At 34.7% G+C, this 17104-nt stretch overlaps 1 protein-coding gene across 1 annotated transcript in view; it reads right to left on the minus strand.

Annotated features, from left to right (window-relative positions):
• Nucleotides 1–17104, minus strand: part of ATG2B (autophagy related 2B) — a 45050-nt gene that overhangs the window by 16155 nt on the left and 11791 nt on the right. The window contains exons 10-29 of the mRNA XM_066552937.1: nucleotides 16544–16655; nucleotides 16128–16389; nucleotides 15115–15265; nucleotides 14495–14587; nucleotides 14135–14323; nucleotides 12604–12877; nucleotides 11398–11503; nucleotides 10177–10369; nucleotides 9866–10008; nucleotides 8614–8771; nucleotides 8188–8360; nucleotides 7733–7883; nucleotides 6710–6909; nucleotides 5828–5908; nucleotides 4053–4159; nucleotides 3708–3800; nucleotides 2823–2893; nucleotides 1792–1868; nucleotides 1388–1558; nucleotides 759–900 (exon numbers count right to left, since the gene is read on the minus strand). Coding sequence (XP_066409034.1) covers nucleotides 759–900; nucleotides 1388–1558; nucleotides 1792–1868; nucleotides 2823–2893; nucleotides 3708–3800; nucleotides 4053–4159; nucleotides 5828–5908; nucleotides 6710–6909; nucleotides 7733–7883; nucleotides 8188–8360; nucleotides 8614–8771; nucleotides 9866–10008; nucleotides 10177–10369; nucleotides 11398–11503; nucleotides 12604–12877; nucleotides 14135–14323; nucleotides 14495–14587; nucleotides 15115–15265; nucleotides 16128–16389; nucleotides 16544–16655 — 2947 coding nt within the window. The remainder of the gene's footprint in view (nucleotides 1–758; nucleotides 901–1387; nucleotides 1559–1791; nucleotides 1869–2822; nucleotides 2894–3707; nucleotides 3801–4052; nucleotides 4160–5827; nucleotides 5909–6709; nucleotides 6910–7732; nucleotides 7884–8187; nucleotides 8361–8613; nucleotides 8772–9865; nucleotides 10009–10176; nucleotides 10370–11397; nucleotides 11504–12603; nucleotides 12878–14134; nucleotides 14324–14494; nucleotides 14588–15114; nucleotides 15266–16127; nucleotides 16390–16543; nucleotides 16656–17104) is intronic.

The raw sequence follows: 17104 nt of genomic DNA on the forward strand, positions 1-17104 counted from the left end.
GGAGAAAAAACATGTTTCAGTGGAAAAATCCTTACAAAATATGAAAATTAAGTAAACTCATGTTTGCTACTTCAATTATATCAAGGAAATTTGCTTATTATATCTTGAATCAATTCCTACTATAAATAATATACAATTCTCAAGTTTCTTATTCTGGTAGTAAGACCACAGCATCAAAACCTTTCAGTACCACAGTGACTGCTCACCCTCTACCACAGAAAAAAAGAGCAGAGATCACGGAAATAGTAACGGAAATCTACGTGCAGTACAAAATCCTTATCAAATTTAAACTTGAATTACACTCTAGTCATGATACAGAAGCCATAATCCTGTGATAAAATCAACTATCTTGTTCTATCTGCTAATTGAAAAAATTCTTCATGGCTAAAAGTTCTTCCTGTGACTTGAAACTGTACCTTCTTCCTGGACCTCTCTCTCATACAGAAGAGAGGTCTTTATTCCTCCATACTAACTTCTACTCCTACAGAATTTGGGGTCTTGATAGAGTCCCAGAGACAGATTTCTTCCCTGCTGCTTTCAGTACCTCAGTAATGTGTATTTGACTAGAATCTCAAAGTACTTCTGCATTACTATTATTAAAAGCAAGAATCTGTTCCATAGTTTGAAGACTTCAGACATCCTAAGTACCTGCTCCCATTCTTATTGCAGCATCTCTACATACACAAAACTTTCAATTCCACTTTCTTTCCAGAAAAGTTGTACTTTATCAGTAGGGTATGCCTTCAGGAGATTCTCACCATTAGACTCTTGCTTGATGGCAGAAGCAGTCTGTTGAGTCTCAATTTCTTCCATGGCATCACTCATCAAATCCCGTAAAATCTGCTGCTCTGATTCAGCAAGGCCTGGTCCGTGGGAAGATGGTTGGCTAAAGGTCTCTACCTGTAGGAGAGGAACTATACATAGTTACATCTCAAAAACAACAAATGTCAAAGAAGATTTTCTTAGAACAGCTTGCTTCACAGCTCTTAAACTGTGAGAAAAAAAACCCTTAACTTGTTAAACAGTCAAGTGATCTGAAACACCAAGCTGGATGATTCATAAAGTACGTTAGAACATTATGGTTCAGGGTATTTAGATCTGAGTACCTGGACAGTTTATGTATGTCATGGAATTTTCTTCTTTAGATACGAAAAAACTACAAGAGGTAAACAGAATAATGTTTTGAAATATGTAGTGACCAAAGAAGGAAAAAAAATACTATTTTAACCCTGAAATATATTTTAAATTAGGTACAATTAGATACAATTTGATACAATTTCTTTGCAGAAAATCTCATATTATTTGTAAATAGAATAGGGATTAAAATTAAAATATATTATTACCAAGAACCAGAAAGTTAAGCTGCTATCATTTTGCCATTCTATACCTTCATTTTTGGCTTGCTAACTCCACGTTTAACCTCTGTCTTAGCAGGTGGATGTAAATCACCATAACTTGCAATATATTGTATGAGATTCATTAGTGCAGCACACGAATCAGAGCAGGTACGAATATGGATTACATCACTGGAACAGTGCAGCTCAAAACGAGGTTTAGTCTAGATAGCAACAATGAAAAAACAAGAACAAACTTCAAATTATCCTGACGCTCCATAAAAATGACATATACACAGTTATTTTTAAATTATTTTACTTAACTAGTCAAAAATGAGTTAAAAAATACTAGTAAACTGAAAAACCTTCTTTGATTTTAAGTATAATAAAGTAATTTTCAAATCACAATCTCTCATGAAGATTTTACATTTTATTTTGTTTGTGATTAAATACTTACTCTTTCTCCCTCAGAATCAGATTTTACTGTTGTAATGGTTAGTTCCAGCAGTCCCATATCCATAACACGAACATAATCTGAAATATGATCATTTTAAAAATTACTAAGAAAATAGCAAAACCCTATATATGCAGTTATAAACCCATTAAAACCAGCATGAGCTGGAATCAAAGCCTTTTATATCTCTGAATTTCCTTCTTCTATGATGATTACTTTCAGAGTTCAAGTTTCAGCTACTCAAATGAAGAACTTGAACCTTTTCAGTCCAATGTATCACTCCCACTTCCACCATCTGTGTGCAGTGTAATCTTTTAAGATATTTACCTTCATCCCATCTGTGTGAGTTAGAGAAACCAAGGCACACAGGAGCTGAATGACTAAACATTCTAGTTTTTAGCTGAAGTGAGAGAGAACACATGTTCATACTGTACTAATCTTTCAGTGCCATTAATAACTTATTTGTCCTCTTTTGTTGTTTAAACAAAACAGGCATACCTTTACTGTGTCCCCTACTAGAGATCTCTTACCTAAGCTAAGTACACATTTGTGGGCACAAGGTTTCATTATTTCTCCAACTCCTTTGGTAAATATTGATTCTAGTTCCTCAGTCCTTAAAGGTTCTTATTATTTCAATGAGATCAACGCAGCTGGTATGATTCTTTTCAGAACCTACAACTCTGTGCCATATAGCACCTTTCAAGTTCAACTATTTATAATATATATCTCATGAGATCTCTTTTCTATGAAAATTTCCTTCTGTGAAACTCCAGATTTTTAAACATATGCTTTTTCAAATACCCATTAGTAAATTGTAACAAGAGGAATTTCAAGGTGCTCTTCTCTGACATACTTCTGGATTCACAAATCCAAACCAGAGCACTCAGACTTTTAGCAACATTACACTATTCTCTCATACTCTACTTGCTGCTTCTCAGTCTTCTTCTTAAATAACCTTTATGCATACTGAATATGCCTGTAATTTTGGTTTTTTAGGCTCTGCAATTGATTAGTCACATCTAAACCATCCTTACCTCTATGGAGGTTCACCATGACAGTGTTGCATTTGTCAGACAAATGCAAAGCAGCTTCATCTAAAATTATCCTAAGAGATAAAAATAAGATGAAATAAAAATGCTTAAAGAAATGCTGGGCAATTAGTAAGTCAAAAGAAATTAGTATATAAAAAATATTTTAAAACACAAATATACCAAGCATATCTTAAATTCAAACTCCTCACTTTAACCTTTCATAATTTTCATATCTATTTACAATTAACCACTGCAAGATATTTTCCCCATTGCTAATTATATATTTTTTACATTTCAGTTTATATATTTGATTCTTCCTAGAATAAGAAATAATGCCTTAATCCTTAACAGTTATTTGTATTTTTGTCTTTTGTCTCTAAATAAAATTAACAGAACATTTGTTTCAAAGATCACTTAAAAGGTTTTATCAATAGAAATAATCAACTTGGTAGGTATTTCACAACACAACAGGTAAAACAGAATGAATATTCAACTGAAGTTGCAAGAAAATTATTAGAAGTTACAGATATTTTCATGAGTCATTAAATATTCAATTAATTAAAACACTGTCACCAAGTAACAAATTATAAGAAATCTTAAGGTCTTACTAATTCATAAAATAGACATAACTTCATTTCAGGACATTGCAATCTTATTAAAAATGCAGAATTGCTCATTGTTAAAAAAAGCAATCTAACTAAAAAGTATAAATAAACAAAATTATTTAACCTAATAAAACAGAAGGATTACATGTGAGCAAAGTGTATTTCAAAAGACGGAAACCAGTGTGATCATTTATACAACATGAAAGCTTCTGAGGTCAAAAAAGCAGACAGGCATTACAAGTTTTACAGGAGCTTACATGATTCATAATAATTTAAATCATACCTGAGAGTAGAAGAGGATTTATCTACTGCAACACTACTGGAAATGCTGAAAGTTTCAACAGTAAGGAGAGATCTGACTGGTAAAAACAAGGGCCTAATAACAAATTGGAAAAACAAATTAGTGCTCTGCACTCAAGTTCACTCAAAGCCTTACAGATTACCTAACTCCATCTTCCCAGATCTAGGCAAGTCATATCCTACTTTAAATTCCTTCTAGTTAAAGGATGTCTGTTAAGTATTTTTTCCAAAAGTGCCTAACTATTATTCATAGTATGCAAACTTGAATATTCCTGAAGAGTTAAGTATACAGCTGCAGTGTCAAGCGACACACTTACATTTTACTTACCTGTAATCAAGAGCACAACTCCACAGATGCACATGAAAAGTTGTAATTGTAGCTGGAGGACTATACCCCAGAACAGGCTCATCAGAAATATTCAAAAAATATAAAATCTAAAAATCACAAAAAATATTAATACTTCAGTATCTATTAAATTAACAAACAACTACAGATCACAAAAGAGCAAAAAAGAAAATCTGTAACAGGTATGACAATAAAATGTTAGATTAGTAGAAGAAAAAGGTGTGAACAGCCTCAGATATTTAAAGATGCTTACTCAATATCTTATTAGAGAGAAGCACGGAATGTAAGCAACACAAAAAACCCCCATAAAAACTGCATAAAAGCTTCAAAGCTATGGAAAAGACCAATCCACATACACTCAAGTGGCTCCTTGTAACAAAGCTTCACAATGCATTTTTAAGACACTGCCCAAATAGAGTCTTATTCATCCCTCTTTGTAGCTGTTATTACAGTGTTTGTATTTTCCTTGCTCTCTCTCTGAAAAGTTAACTTTTAGTTAACTCTACATTGCTCAAGGTATCTTCAAGTCTTTCTTGAGGGTTGGATATGGGAAATACACTCATAACCATGTGCACATTCATTGTATAAACAGCTTTTTCATGTACTACCACATAAAAGTAGCTGCTATCCTCCTCTGTAACATCTGTCATAGTTCCCTCTTAAATATGTTATACTATAGAAGTTCTTAAAATATTCCAGGCCTGCGGTATACCATCACTGCTAGTCTTTTAATTTTTTCTTCTAACTACCTTTTTGGACAATTTTTTTATTTGATCCCTCCCCCTCCAAAAAAGATTGCCTGTGATGCACTTGGAAATGTTACTTGAGAAAAATTTCACAGAGCAAAGAAGCGACATGGTGTAAAGCAGGTTACACAAACCCACAGGAATATTATGCTGAGGAGAAAATAAGGGCACAGCAGAGTCCAAAGCCCCAAGTTAAGCTCCACACAGTTATACAGTAACAATGCATGTTAAAATCAGCATATTATACAGACTGGAGGATGAACAGGAGCAGACTGAGTGTCAAGGGTTGCTGTTTGTAATCCAGTATGGGGCAGGTACATGCAAGGACACTGCTCCTGTGCTAATGGCATGTTTTGCCTTGTGCACACACACAGATCAAGGGGCTCCAGCCCTGTCTGCTGTGCTCTACCTCTGCATCCACACCTATGACTACAACCCTTCTCATTCAGAAGTGTTTGTGTAAACTGCTGCTCAATGCCTCCCCAAAGTCCTCCAGTACTGCTTTTCCAGCAATACAAAACAAGAAATATACAACTGAGAAATGAGACTTGAGGGATAAAGTGAGCAGAAAGGAAAAATACAGAAATGCTTTCAGAACTACAAATAACACATTTGTTTGTTTTGAGGGTATTTTTAACTTAAGGATTATTTACGTACTTGAATATTATTGCACTGAGATTTTTCATCTGAATTTTAAACAAAATCCAAAGCCCAAAGCCCAACAGAATGAAGTAAACCCTGCCAAGAGCCTCCCTGACATGTTATGGGCAGAAAGTTAGCATGATGGAAGGAACAGTACCAAGTGGATAGACAAGAAATAATTTAAAAGTAAGATTATCATCTGTCAATGGTCTCCAAGAGAAACAGGAAAGAAAGAATAACACTTTCAAGGGCAAAGTATGATAATAAAGCACAGCCTAACATCAAGACTTTCAATCAAGATTTAGTTTGATAGTTAAGGCAATGAGACTGAAATTGAAGATGTAATCAAGAAAACAGCAGCAGCCTGACCTGTTCATGCCAGCTTAAACCTGAAGGCAACACACGGTGCTGAAGGGTGGCTCCTCGCAGTCCAACAGCCACCAGAAATTCCTGCACAACAAAGTTGCATGACTTGGCTTACATGAAACATGTAACTATTCCACATGTAGATTATGAAACTGTGTTACCCTTCTGCACCCAAAAATCTCCGGGTGTCTAGAAAAACTTTGCTTTCCAATACAGAAACCCTGGATAACACAGTATCATCATACTTTCTGCAACAGGACACTGCAGAAATGGCAGTTTTGTGGTGGTGGTAGGGAAGAAGGCTGCCTGCACATTCACTGTAGGATTCAGCAGAAATAGGAGTACCAGCAGTACCAACTTAAAGTAGTTCACATGTGAGACTGAACACCCACAACATTTTGCTGGTCTGCAGAACCTTTCTTTAGATAATTCAACCAACCTGTTTGTCACCACTCTGCCAGCTAAGAGGTCCTCTTTCAGCCACACTAATGAATGCTACTGTCATTTACCAGTCCTATTCCAAATAGGTAAGCAAAGGCTGCCTATTAGATGACACTGCTAGTTAACTGCAGTGTAATTCTATATTTGTTCTTTCCTGTTTTAACAACAGAGAAACTCAACAAAAACAAAAAATGTCAACTATGCAAAAAATGCATTCAGTAAAAAAATAGTATGATCAGCAAAGTGAAGCATTGGAAGAATTAGTAAATTAAGCTGCTGCTTAAATTTTATAATCCACCCAAAGATTCTAAGAGAAAATTGTAGTTTGAAAATTAATGTCTGAGAACTAAATGGCTTCTTCATCTGTAACCCTTCTAACTCCATGTCTAGATACTTCCATAGAACTGAGATAACTCAACTTATAAAAGTACAAATAACACAAACCTTTGTATTGCTCTCTATTTTATCTGATTGGATTTTGACTGCAACAGTCAGCATACTGGGACTATCCATTCCTACACCATCTGAAGTAGTCCTACTAAGACCATCCTCTTCAGAAAAACAAATAGTAGGCTCTAACCAATGGGGACGTATTGTGCTGGGCAGTCGTACTTCAGAGGAAGGGACAACTCCATCTACCAAACCTGCAAAGAGATTTTGGGATGAATTACCAAAGCTGTTACTGATGAAGTGTGAAGGAAAATCCTTTTTATGCTTAATGCCTACAGAATTACTTTAATTATCAAAGTTAGTCATGCTCAACAAAGAACTGTGAAGGGAAGGTTATGGGTGATCCAATATTTAAAAACACAGTTCTAGCTATCATCTTCAATGTGTCTATTAGGGATTGAGTTTTTCATTTGCCCAACAAAATAGAGATGTTGAAATAAAGGACAGAAATCTCCTACAGGTTACATGGAGAATATGTGTCTCCTCTTCATCTTATGAGATAGTGAGACAATAACTAAGCCTTGCACTGAAACATGACCACCACTGATTCACAGGCATCTGAAAGGGAAACCTTGAAAGGTTTAACTACATGGGGGTTACCAGACATAGACAAACTACACAGCCAAAATTCTTCACCTGTGGATGACAACTAGCTACTGAGGAAAAACACAGCAGCCACTGGTAACCTGCAGTTTTTTTCAATTAAACAACCAATAACATGTAGGAAGAGTGCATTTTCATAGTAAAGAATGGGCTGTACAGCTAATTTGCCAAAGGATCACAGTATCTCTGAACACCAGCAGTTGTCTGGAAAGTTGGAGCTAAACTTTAACTAAATACAGTTATAATGAAGTTGTAATACTGTAGCATTTAGAAACATTAGCCATAAATTATATTCATTGTGCCAAATGACACACTAGGAGACTAAAGAGAAAAAAATACAGCATTTTCCCTAAAAAGCTTCAAGCTTAGGTGATTTCAAATTTAGCCCCAAAGCCACCTCAATCCCATACCTACCTTGGTGATATAAATTGAGGCTGCTAGAATGGAGACAAACATAGTGTCTGTCCTCAAAACCTTCATATTTAGTCACACTGAAAAGGGAACCACCGTTAAACTCAAACCAAAATTCACCATATTTTCCTTCCAGTGTATTTCCATCATCCTGCTGAAGGAAGAGAAATGATAAAATTATTGTTGCTGACAGTTTGCTGCATTTAGGCAGTCTAACACAACTATCACACAACTATTGCTATCAATACATGTTTTCTGGCTTTCATTTCAGTTATTCTCACATGAAACAAAGTACACAGAATTTGCAAAATACTGTGTTGCATTACTGCCTAGTTATAGCAGTATAAAGATTACAGAATTACTGTTAAAAGCACCTCCTTCCAGATAGGTACATACAGCATGAAGGGGCCACCCATGGTCAAAACAACAAAAAACTTGTTCCAGCCCCAGTGCCTTACCTTTACATCTGTGAATATTGACACTAATCCATGTGTCACATTTAGCAGAACAGACAGAAAGCTCTGTGAGTTCTTATTTTGTGAGTCAAGCTTTTTCCTTCTGCGTGACCGATAGTTTGGATCGACAGTGGAATAATACTGTAGTGTTTCTTCCTCGGATCCACTTTCATCATCTAATAGATAAAATGAAGTACAACTCATTCTCTTGCTAGTACACATATTATGCCAATAGCTCACTCTTTCTCCATTGGTAATGCAATTCAATTTCACACTTATTTTACCCAATTAAACAGTAATCTACTTTTTTTTTCCCTTGGTTTATGTTTTCCCATAAGTTTACAAAATCTTTCCACTAACATCTTAATCACTTCAGCCAATTACACTTCTAAAGCACTATAGTTCTAGATAATTTATTAAGTGTATTACCATAATGAACTGCAGATTTAAATTGACTGAAGCTATCTTTACTGAAAGTGTTGATGAGTTGGCTGGCCACAGATAGTCCAACACCATAAGAAAGGTTTTCAAATGTTTCTACAGGAGATGGAGCTGTGGGTTCCCACAACAATAAATCATTGCTGATCCTAGGAAGAAATACACTATCATTACACAAAATATATGACTATATTCCTTCCCATTTTATATTAAGTCAGTCAAGAATAATTCCTTTGCAGACTTTATATAACAGATTCCAGACTCCATAAACAGAGAAAATAAAGTTCACGAGCACAAAACAATAATATATTCATGAGTAAAAGCAATAAAAAAAATGAAATGGAAGTAACTTCTTTTCTGTAATTATGGTACACACATATCAAAGTCTAACATGTGATAGTGACACAAAAGACTCTGTAAGTGGGTATATATTTGCTCAGTAGGTGGGAGTGGGAGTTGAGAAACCCTTATTTTGATCACATCAATTTTCAACTAAGCTGCAGGAAACATTAATTCTTTTGATTTCAAGTGAGTGTGTCTGTCAGGGTAAAGACATTCAGTACAGAAGTATTCCAACAAAATATTCAATGGAAGGTTCTGCTTTGTCACTTTGGAAGTGAAAATACTGGAAGTAATGTCTATCAGAGACTAAAATAGATCACAATCTCTCTTGCATATTTGCACAGCACAGTAACAATCTAGTAGTATTTTGCTGGTTTTCAGACAGCAAACTAACAGAAATAAATGAACACCCATCCATAAATTTGGCTTGCTTTCTCTACATTTTCATAAACCTTTGTGAGCCTTACAAAACAGGATTAGATTTTTTTTTTCTGACTGCCTTGCAAGCTCCAGATTTTTAGATGGGAAGAGTAAAATTGAATGCAAGTTTCTGAAGTATAATAATCTGTTTAAAGAAGAAATCAGAAAGATTAGAGCAAAATGAAACATTGCACAGAGATCTGAACAAAGTGTACACTGAGAGCCAAAGACTATTTAGCTTCACCCTTTGTTCACAAAATCTGCCAAACACTTTTTAGCAGTCAGCTGCCATAGCACTGATCAGGTGCATGACACAGTGGTGTCATGTTAACTTGGAAAAATATTTATATAGCACTTTGTGTTTTTCAATAAGCTATACAAATGAGTTCCTGCTATACCTGCTTAGACAATTGCTTTTATCAAAAGTGACACAGAACTGAGAGTACAGGTCATGATAACCAAGCAAAACAGTTATACTTGCCTGTTGTACAGTTTTTCATAAAAGCTTTTGTTTGGTAGTGTTAAGTGAATGTTTGGTAATGTGAGTTCCAGTACATAATGAGAATTGCTAATTGTTTTATCCTGAAATTCAGTCATTTCAACTATATCTCCTGGCATCACCATCTGAAAGAAAAAAGAAAAAAATTCTTAAGTTAAAGAAAAAAAAAAAAACACAACCAAAAAAACCCAAAACAAAACCAAAAGTGGAAGCCAGAAGTTGAATATCATCTCACTACATTACATGCATTTTGTCTATCATAAGCACAAAGCAGTAACAAAATGTTACAGTACCTCTTCATTTTCAAACATGACCCTACGAGAAGAAAATGGAGAAGGCTCTGGTCTCCTAATATCACAGACATCCTTCAAAGAATGAGACCCTCCTTCTTCTTCTTCTTGAAAGTTATTATCACCTTCTTCCTCCTCAGCTGCTATCCTTTCCAGAATAGAGTGCACAGCCAGAGGGTTTATTTTCAATACAATCCTGACGTTGGAGAAGTTAAGCAGAATAAACCATTAGAGATGCTTAAAATGTTTATATTTATGCTCTGTCACATGTCCACTAGTTCTACTGGCTTGCCTTTAAATACACATAGACTAAATAACTCAAAATTCCAGGGACTTTTTTATTAGATAATAACATATTTTATTACCCAAGACAATATTACTAAGAAAAAAACTAACTTATACACACAAAGGAATGTGGTACCATCAGGTAAAAGAAAATGTTAAGTGTCTGCTTTTTTCAACTCCATTAGGTGATCATATAGGTGACCTAAGAAAAATCTAGCACTCTCTCAAAATAAAACCTGTTTCACTAGACCATTAACAGCTATAAAAATGTTCTACTGCATGGTGTAGCTTCTTACATGTAAACACTGTTATAGAAAATTTTATTTGTGCCATTATAAAAGAAAAAACGTCCACAGAAACTTACTGTCAGAAAGCCACTGAATTTTGTGGCAAACAATGTACACAGCAAATTCTGTAGCAAATCTAAAATTGCCTCTTTAAACATCTTATTACATGCTTCAGCTGCCAGGTCCTTCTCTTCAGTAAGTCTGAAGAACTGTATTACCTTGCATGAGATATAAGCTGCAATAATTCAGTCACAATATAATTATTCTTGCTATACTTATGGCTTATATTATTTTGAGGCAAAATTCAAATAGGATGAGTGGTTTGGTATTCAGTCATGAATGCAGGAGAAAAGGTAAAGTAAAAAAAAATGGGAAAAAGTTTCAAGTCTCTAATCATTTACCTAACTTTCAGTGAAATTTACTCAAGTCCATGCAGAAGTCATACATTAAAAACCATATTGCATTATTATAAATGTAGAAGTTACAGGGTTTTTTATAAATTCTTGGAGTCTTTTTAATAGTTACATACTCTTTCTTTGCAAATTATTTTCAATCATCTACCACACAGGCATTCTGGATTAAAATTAGAAAAACAACAGTGCTTCATAAAAATTTAATGAATCCACATTAAAAACATGAAAATTTATTTTACCGAGGCCAGTCAAAATTGTCTGATGATGATGTTATATCTCCATCTGTGCCACCTGACACCTGAAAAAATTTTACTGGTGTTTCTGCATTATCTTCTTCAAATGAACCTGAATAGAAACGAGATTTTTTAGAAATTAACAGATGAATGACAACTGCTAACTTCAGGTCAGTCACTCCTCAAGTTGGAGTCAAACAAGATTAACTAGCCAATGCTACTTATTAAGCTACTTAGGCAAATTTTGTCACCTCTTCTTCCAAAAAATTAATACTAACTTTTAGAAACAAAAATTATTTCACATTATTTTTAGCTAGCAGTAGTTGGAAAATCAGACACTTCTAATGCATAGATACCAACATTTACATTTATAGCATCACTATATTTTGTCACAGCCTTGATTAAGTACACAAAATGAGACAGCAGAGAAGATTGCAAATATAAATCAGTCTCATAGATTTATTACTTTGAAAGATACTAGAGGCATGAAATTATTAATGTTTTTCAATGATAGTTATTTAGGGAATCAATCTTGGCATCACAGCACTTCTAGGGTTGAAAAGGACCTCTGGATGTTATCTAGCCCAACCCCTCTGCCAAGGCAGGGTCATCTAAGGCAGGTTACACAGGAGTGTGTCCAAGGTGGGCCTGGGAGACTCCACAACCTCCCTGGGCACCTGTTCCAGTGCTCAACAACCCTCAATGTATAGAAGTTCTTCCTCATGTTAATGTGAAACTTCTTGAGTTTCAGTTTATGGCCATTGTTCCTTGTCCTGTCTCTGGGCACCACTGAAGAGAGTCTGGCACCATTCTTTTGACACCTGTCTTTGAGATATTCACATACTTATGAGATTTCCCTCTCAGTCTTCTCCAGATTGATCAGGCTCAGGTCCTGCAGCCTCTCATCATATTAAAGATGCTCTAGACCCCTCATTAGCTTTGCAGTCTCCACTGGACCCTCTGCAGGAGCTCCTTGTCTTTCTTTTACTGAGGAGCACCAAACTGGACACACAGCCTCTCCTCATGGTAGTATTGTTTGGACTTTGCTATTTAGTACAGAACACAACATTACAGTAGAGATATCATATCTACTGCAAAATTCAGGTGGAAAGACACACCCTGGGTTACTCCATATGAGAGAACCTCTCTCTTAACTACACAGTACCTAGAAAAATAAAAAAGGACTTCTGAATATAATATTAACATTCTTACCAGTTAGCTCTTTAAAGGTAAGCTCTAATTTAACTTGTTCTGGAGTCGAACCTCCTATAAATTCAGTTTTAAATTCCATATCTGTAAATTCAAGATGCAGAATCTCCTTCTGAAGTGATTTCTTAAACCATGGTCCTCTTTCCTGATCTGACCGTAGATCAGGTATTGGGAAGCGAACAGAGAGTTTCAATGCTGGGGCAGTGACTTGAACTGAAACTCTACAGTTTGCAGGAGTATGTGAATCATCCAGAAAAACTTCAGCAAATGCTTTATGCTAAAAGAATCAAACAACAAAAAACAAAACACAAACCAGAGTGAATAAAAAACCCTCTGAATTAGAGAAAATAGCATTAAAAGTGACTATGGGGAAAGCTTTTGATGATGTAATATCTGAAAATGAAAAATATTATTTGTATCACAGAAAAACCACATCAAGACCAACTGCAACTGTTCTTAGGATACTTTTCTATTATAGGTGTCATGAAGATTCTACTTAGAAGTCAAGTTTTTGCAGAGATTAGCAATCTTTAAAAAAACCTGCTATTTTTGCAATTATTTTTCCTCTTAAATTAGATAGTGAAAGCACCAAACAATATTCAGCTGCAGTTAGGAAATACCATGTCTCAGACACTTGTTTAAAAACTGCTGTTGAAAAAGTAGGAATTACTATCATGTGTATTTGTCCCTTTCAGGAAGTCAGGGTGTCCAGCTCCTGTCACTTTCATGTCCTTCATACCCTCCCTGCTTTTGCTGATCATTGAAAGGAATCAAACTTGCAAGACAATTATATTTACAGAAATAATTGATGTCTTACAATTTTAGGAGTCTCTTAAATAGTTTTGAAAGCTGATTTTTCCGTAATCAGTAAATGCAGCAATAAAATTACATGAAGATTTTTGGTGCTGTGCAGAAAATCAGTTAAATGCAGGTAATCATTGCTCAAGTATTTTAAGATAAGTCTTCAAGTTTAATGCTATTGTGGTAAGCCAAACCAATGCAAATAAGCTTCAATTTCTTTCTGCTGGTCCCAGAACAATAGAATGCAATGCAAATGGCCCCATTCTCTCTGTCACCTACCCCAAAAGTAGGTAATACACCACAGAGACAACTAGGCTGATTGTGACAATTAAAGATTTTAGAAGTGGAATTGTTAGCAACACTTTATAGCAGCTGCTGGAGACCATAATGGGACAGATTAGGGATGAGAAGTCAGTCAAGATTACTCTTTTTTGCCCAGTTCTCCTTGCTTCAAGAAGCTGAGAACTTAGGCAGTTTGTGAAGCATCTACCACTGTCTTTTGGTCTGTTTTCAAGCACACAATCACTGAATGCAAAATGAGACTATCAGAAGTTGGAAAAAACCAAACAAACCCCAGTCAACCAACCAACCAACCAAAAAATCTCATACTAAAAAAAAGCACCTCAGCCACGACAAATCAATGAGAACTAGCAGTCTCAGGCTTACTATCACCCCGACTTCCTCCTGCAAAAAAACCCAGCAAGTTCATTAATCAATTTCACTTTAAACTTACCAGACTTATGTGCTTATTGTAAGAAGCATACATGTGAGATGCCATCATCTCCACTGTAGTTAGTTTCTGCGGTTGAAGTAAGGAATTTAATCTGTCTACAATACTAATATCCAGCTCACAAAACACTGGACTTAACTTTATTTGTAACTCTGCTTTCTGTGGAACAGAGCTGAGTCTCCCTTGACTACCCTGAAAAGAAAGAGGAAAAAGCACTAAAATCTTCAACACAATACAGTGAAACAAATTATAATAAGTAGGAGTTAAGAACTCTCTGTTTTACAGTCAATTTTCTGTTCAAATAAACCAAATTAGACAAAGGTTATTGTACAGAAACTTAGTCATTTTAATCTCCCACCTTACCTGAGGTCCTCTATTATCTAAATGCTTATAATGCAGCTGAAGGCATGGCATAGAATGAGAATCATTTCTTTCTTCAGAATGAAATGTCAACAGCTTCAGGAAAAAAAATTAAAAATGTTTAATAAATAAGGAGTTGCCACAGGAAAATATATTTATGACCTTTGACTTAGAGCAGACAGGTAACCACACACTGAAGTCAGTGAACAGAGCCCCAGCTCAACTGTTTACTCAATCCACATATTCAGCTACCTTACTGGATATCTCTGACCACTAAAAGAGCTGGAAGAATAATCACCACCACAAGAAACCTTTGCATTGCTCAACTCCATTGCTTAGAGTAAACGTTTTCCAAAAACTAATACCCAAACCACGTTAAGCATATTTAAGAAGTAACTAACAAAGTTTGGCTACCTGGTGCTGTTCCTGTCAGGTATGACAGAAGTTGGTTCACTATTTGAGCTCAGAATTAAAATGTTAATTTTAACCTTAAAACTGTAACATATTTAAAAAACTAAAAAACATTAAGAAACATTTAAATTACAACCATTTTAAAAATCTACAATTCTCAGTTATACAATTAACATTTCTTTTTTATGGAACTCCCTTTATTTTTAACATACCTCTGTATAGTGAGGCTGCATGGAATGAGAGTCAGTAGAAAAAAGGCATTCCAGGAATTCCATCTCACCAATGGATAAGTCAGTACTAAAACTTCGTGAGGCAGTCCTTTGCCTTTGCTCATAAGACACTTTGATGCCAGTACCTATAAACCTGGATTATTGAAATTAATAATTATTAAAAGTAGCATAAATCAATAACAGTTATGGAAAGTCAAAACTTAAGTAGGCAAAAAAAGGATCTACAATCATTTTTAAATCATTAAAACATCATAATTTCTCCAAATACATGAAAATATCTAATTGTAACAGATTTAGCAACAAAGACAATGAAGCTCATGTTACATAATCAACAATGGTCAGCATAGAGAAATTTGTAAAGTACATTTTAGGCATCTATCTTGAGGTGCAGTTCATATAAAACTAACATCCTTAGACAATGAAGTAGTCAAATGTCTCACAAAGTCTAAATTACATACATAAGGTAAGAAAAAATATAGATACCCTTAAATATTTTACTTCATACACTGTACTGGGATGGTAAAAATTTCTGCAAAAAAAAGACTGTTGCCTGACTTTATTATCTTGTTCTCACTTAGACTTTATCCCAACTGATATCGTATTTTGCACTCAGTAAAACCCTAAGCTCCTTAAAGCAGCAATCACTACATTGGAATAACAATAGTTCTGTAAAAGAAGCTATTTCTAAAGATATTTACTTAATTATTCTTGACTCTCTAGGCTTCTGTCATAGAAACTGTACCTAATTTAATTAATCTATTAAAAAGCTAGGTGATTTTAATGTTTATTCTCCTTTCTTTTTCTGTTTCAACTTTTTTTAAAAAGATGTCTTGAACAACAGATGTCAAAATTCAAGACTATTTTGAAATTAATAAAGAAGACTAATGCAATTCAAATATTAAGTGACACAATTCCTATGGTAATAAACTTACTTTATTCAAATTTACTTAAAATATATTTTTGTTACTTATATTTATTAATAAGCAAAGTTATACCTAAGGTGATCATGAGAACAAGCTTCTGCAAATACTTCTCGGAAGGACAGAAAATCTTCTGTTGAAAACTTAACTGGCTCAATCTTTTCTATTCGGGCAAAGAAATCCCGAGCCATTGGTGTCAATGGGTTAAGGTTCAGTGAACTTTCAGGTGGGGGTAAAGGGTCAATATGAAGTACAGACACTGAGAAAGTTCCAACTGCCAGTCTAAAAAGTAGCTCAGGTCTGGATTCATCCACAGAAACAGATCTGGATGGAATAGCTGAAATACAAAATTAAGTTCACGTAATTTTTCAGCAATAACACATTTATAAAATCATCTTACTTTTGATTTTCATTTCTTTTTACCAAGTTGCTGCATAACAATTCATTTTCATAATTATCGAGGGAAAACTATCAGTTTTGTTGTTACTTACATGTCCTTCTTATGGAAGTCTGGTGAACCATATTGGCTGTTAGTGAGGAACCTCTTGGAGGCTGTAATTCTTGTTTGTTACGATCAAGAAAATCACCCCAAGTTGGCTGCAGCTAAAACCAAAAGATATATATGACCTTAAATTTGCAAAAAGTTGTTAGACATCAGATCAAACATAAATAATAAGGTAAATTACCAAAAAACTCCAACATGCATAAACAATCAACAGTATGCCATTTCATGGAGAATTAGTGCTCAACTTATTAATGCAGGTATGCTTTATTTCAAGATATGCTTTTTAATTCCACAGGTTTTTAAGGCTAAAGTTGCACTCCTCATGAGCATATATTTTTCTAATTCTACAACTAGTCTCCATGGTTTTCATTACAGAAAACATTAGGTACACAACACATTTGGGAAAGATAGTGATAACAATAGTTTTTATGTTGTCTGAGGAAAAAATTAATACTACAATTTCATAAAACATTGCCTGTGTAGTCTATTTTAAAAGAAAACCAGGTAGTACACATGCAGTAATTAAAAAGAAAATAAATCGTGAAGC

This window comes from Molothrus aeneus, chromosome 6, assembly GCF_037042795.1.
Source record: "Molothrus aeneus isolate 106 chromosome 6, BPBGC_Maene_1.0, whole genome shotgun sequence".
Classification (NCBI taxonomy): domain Eukaryota; kingdom Metazoa; phylum Chordata; class Aves; order Passeriformes; family Icteridae; genus Molothrus; species Molothrus aeneus.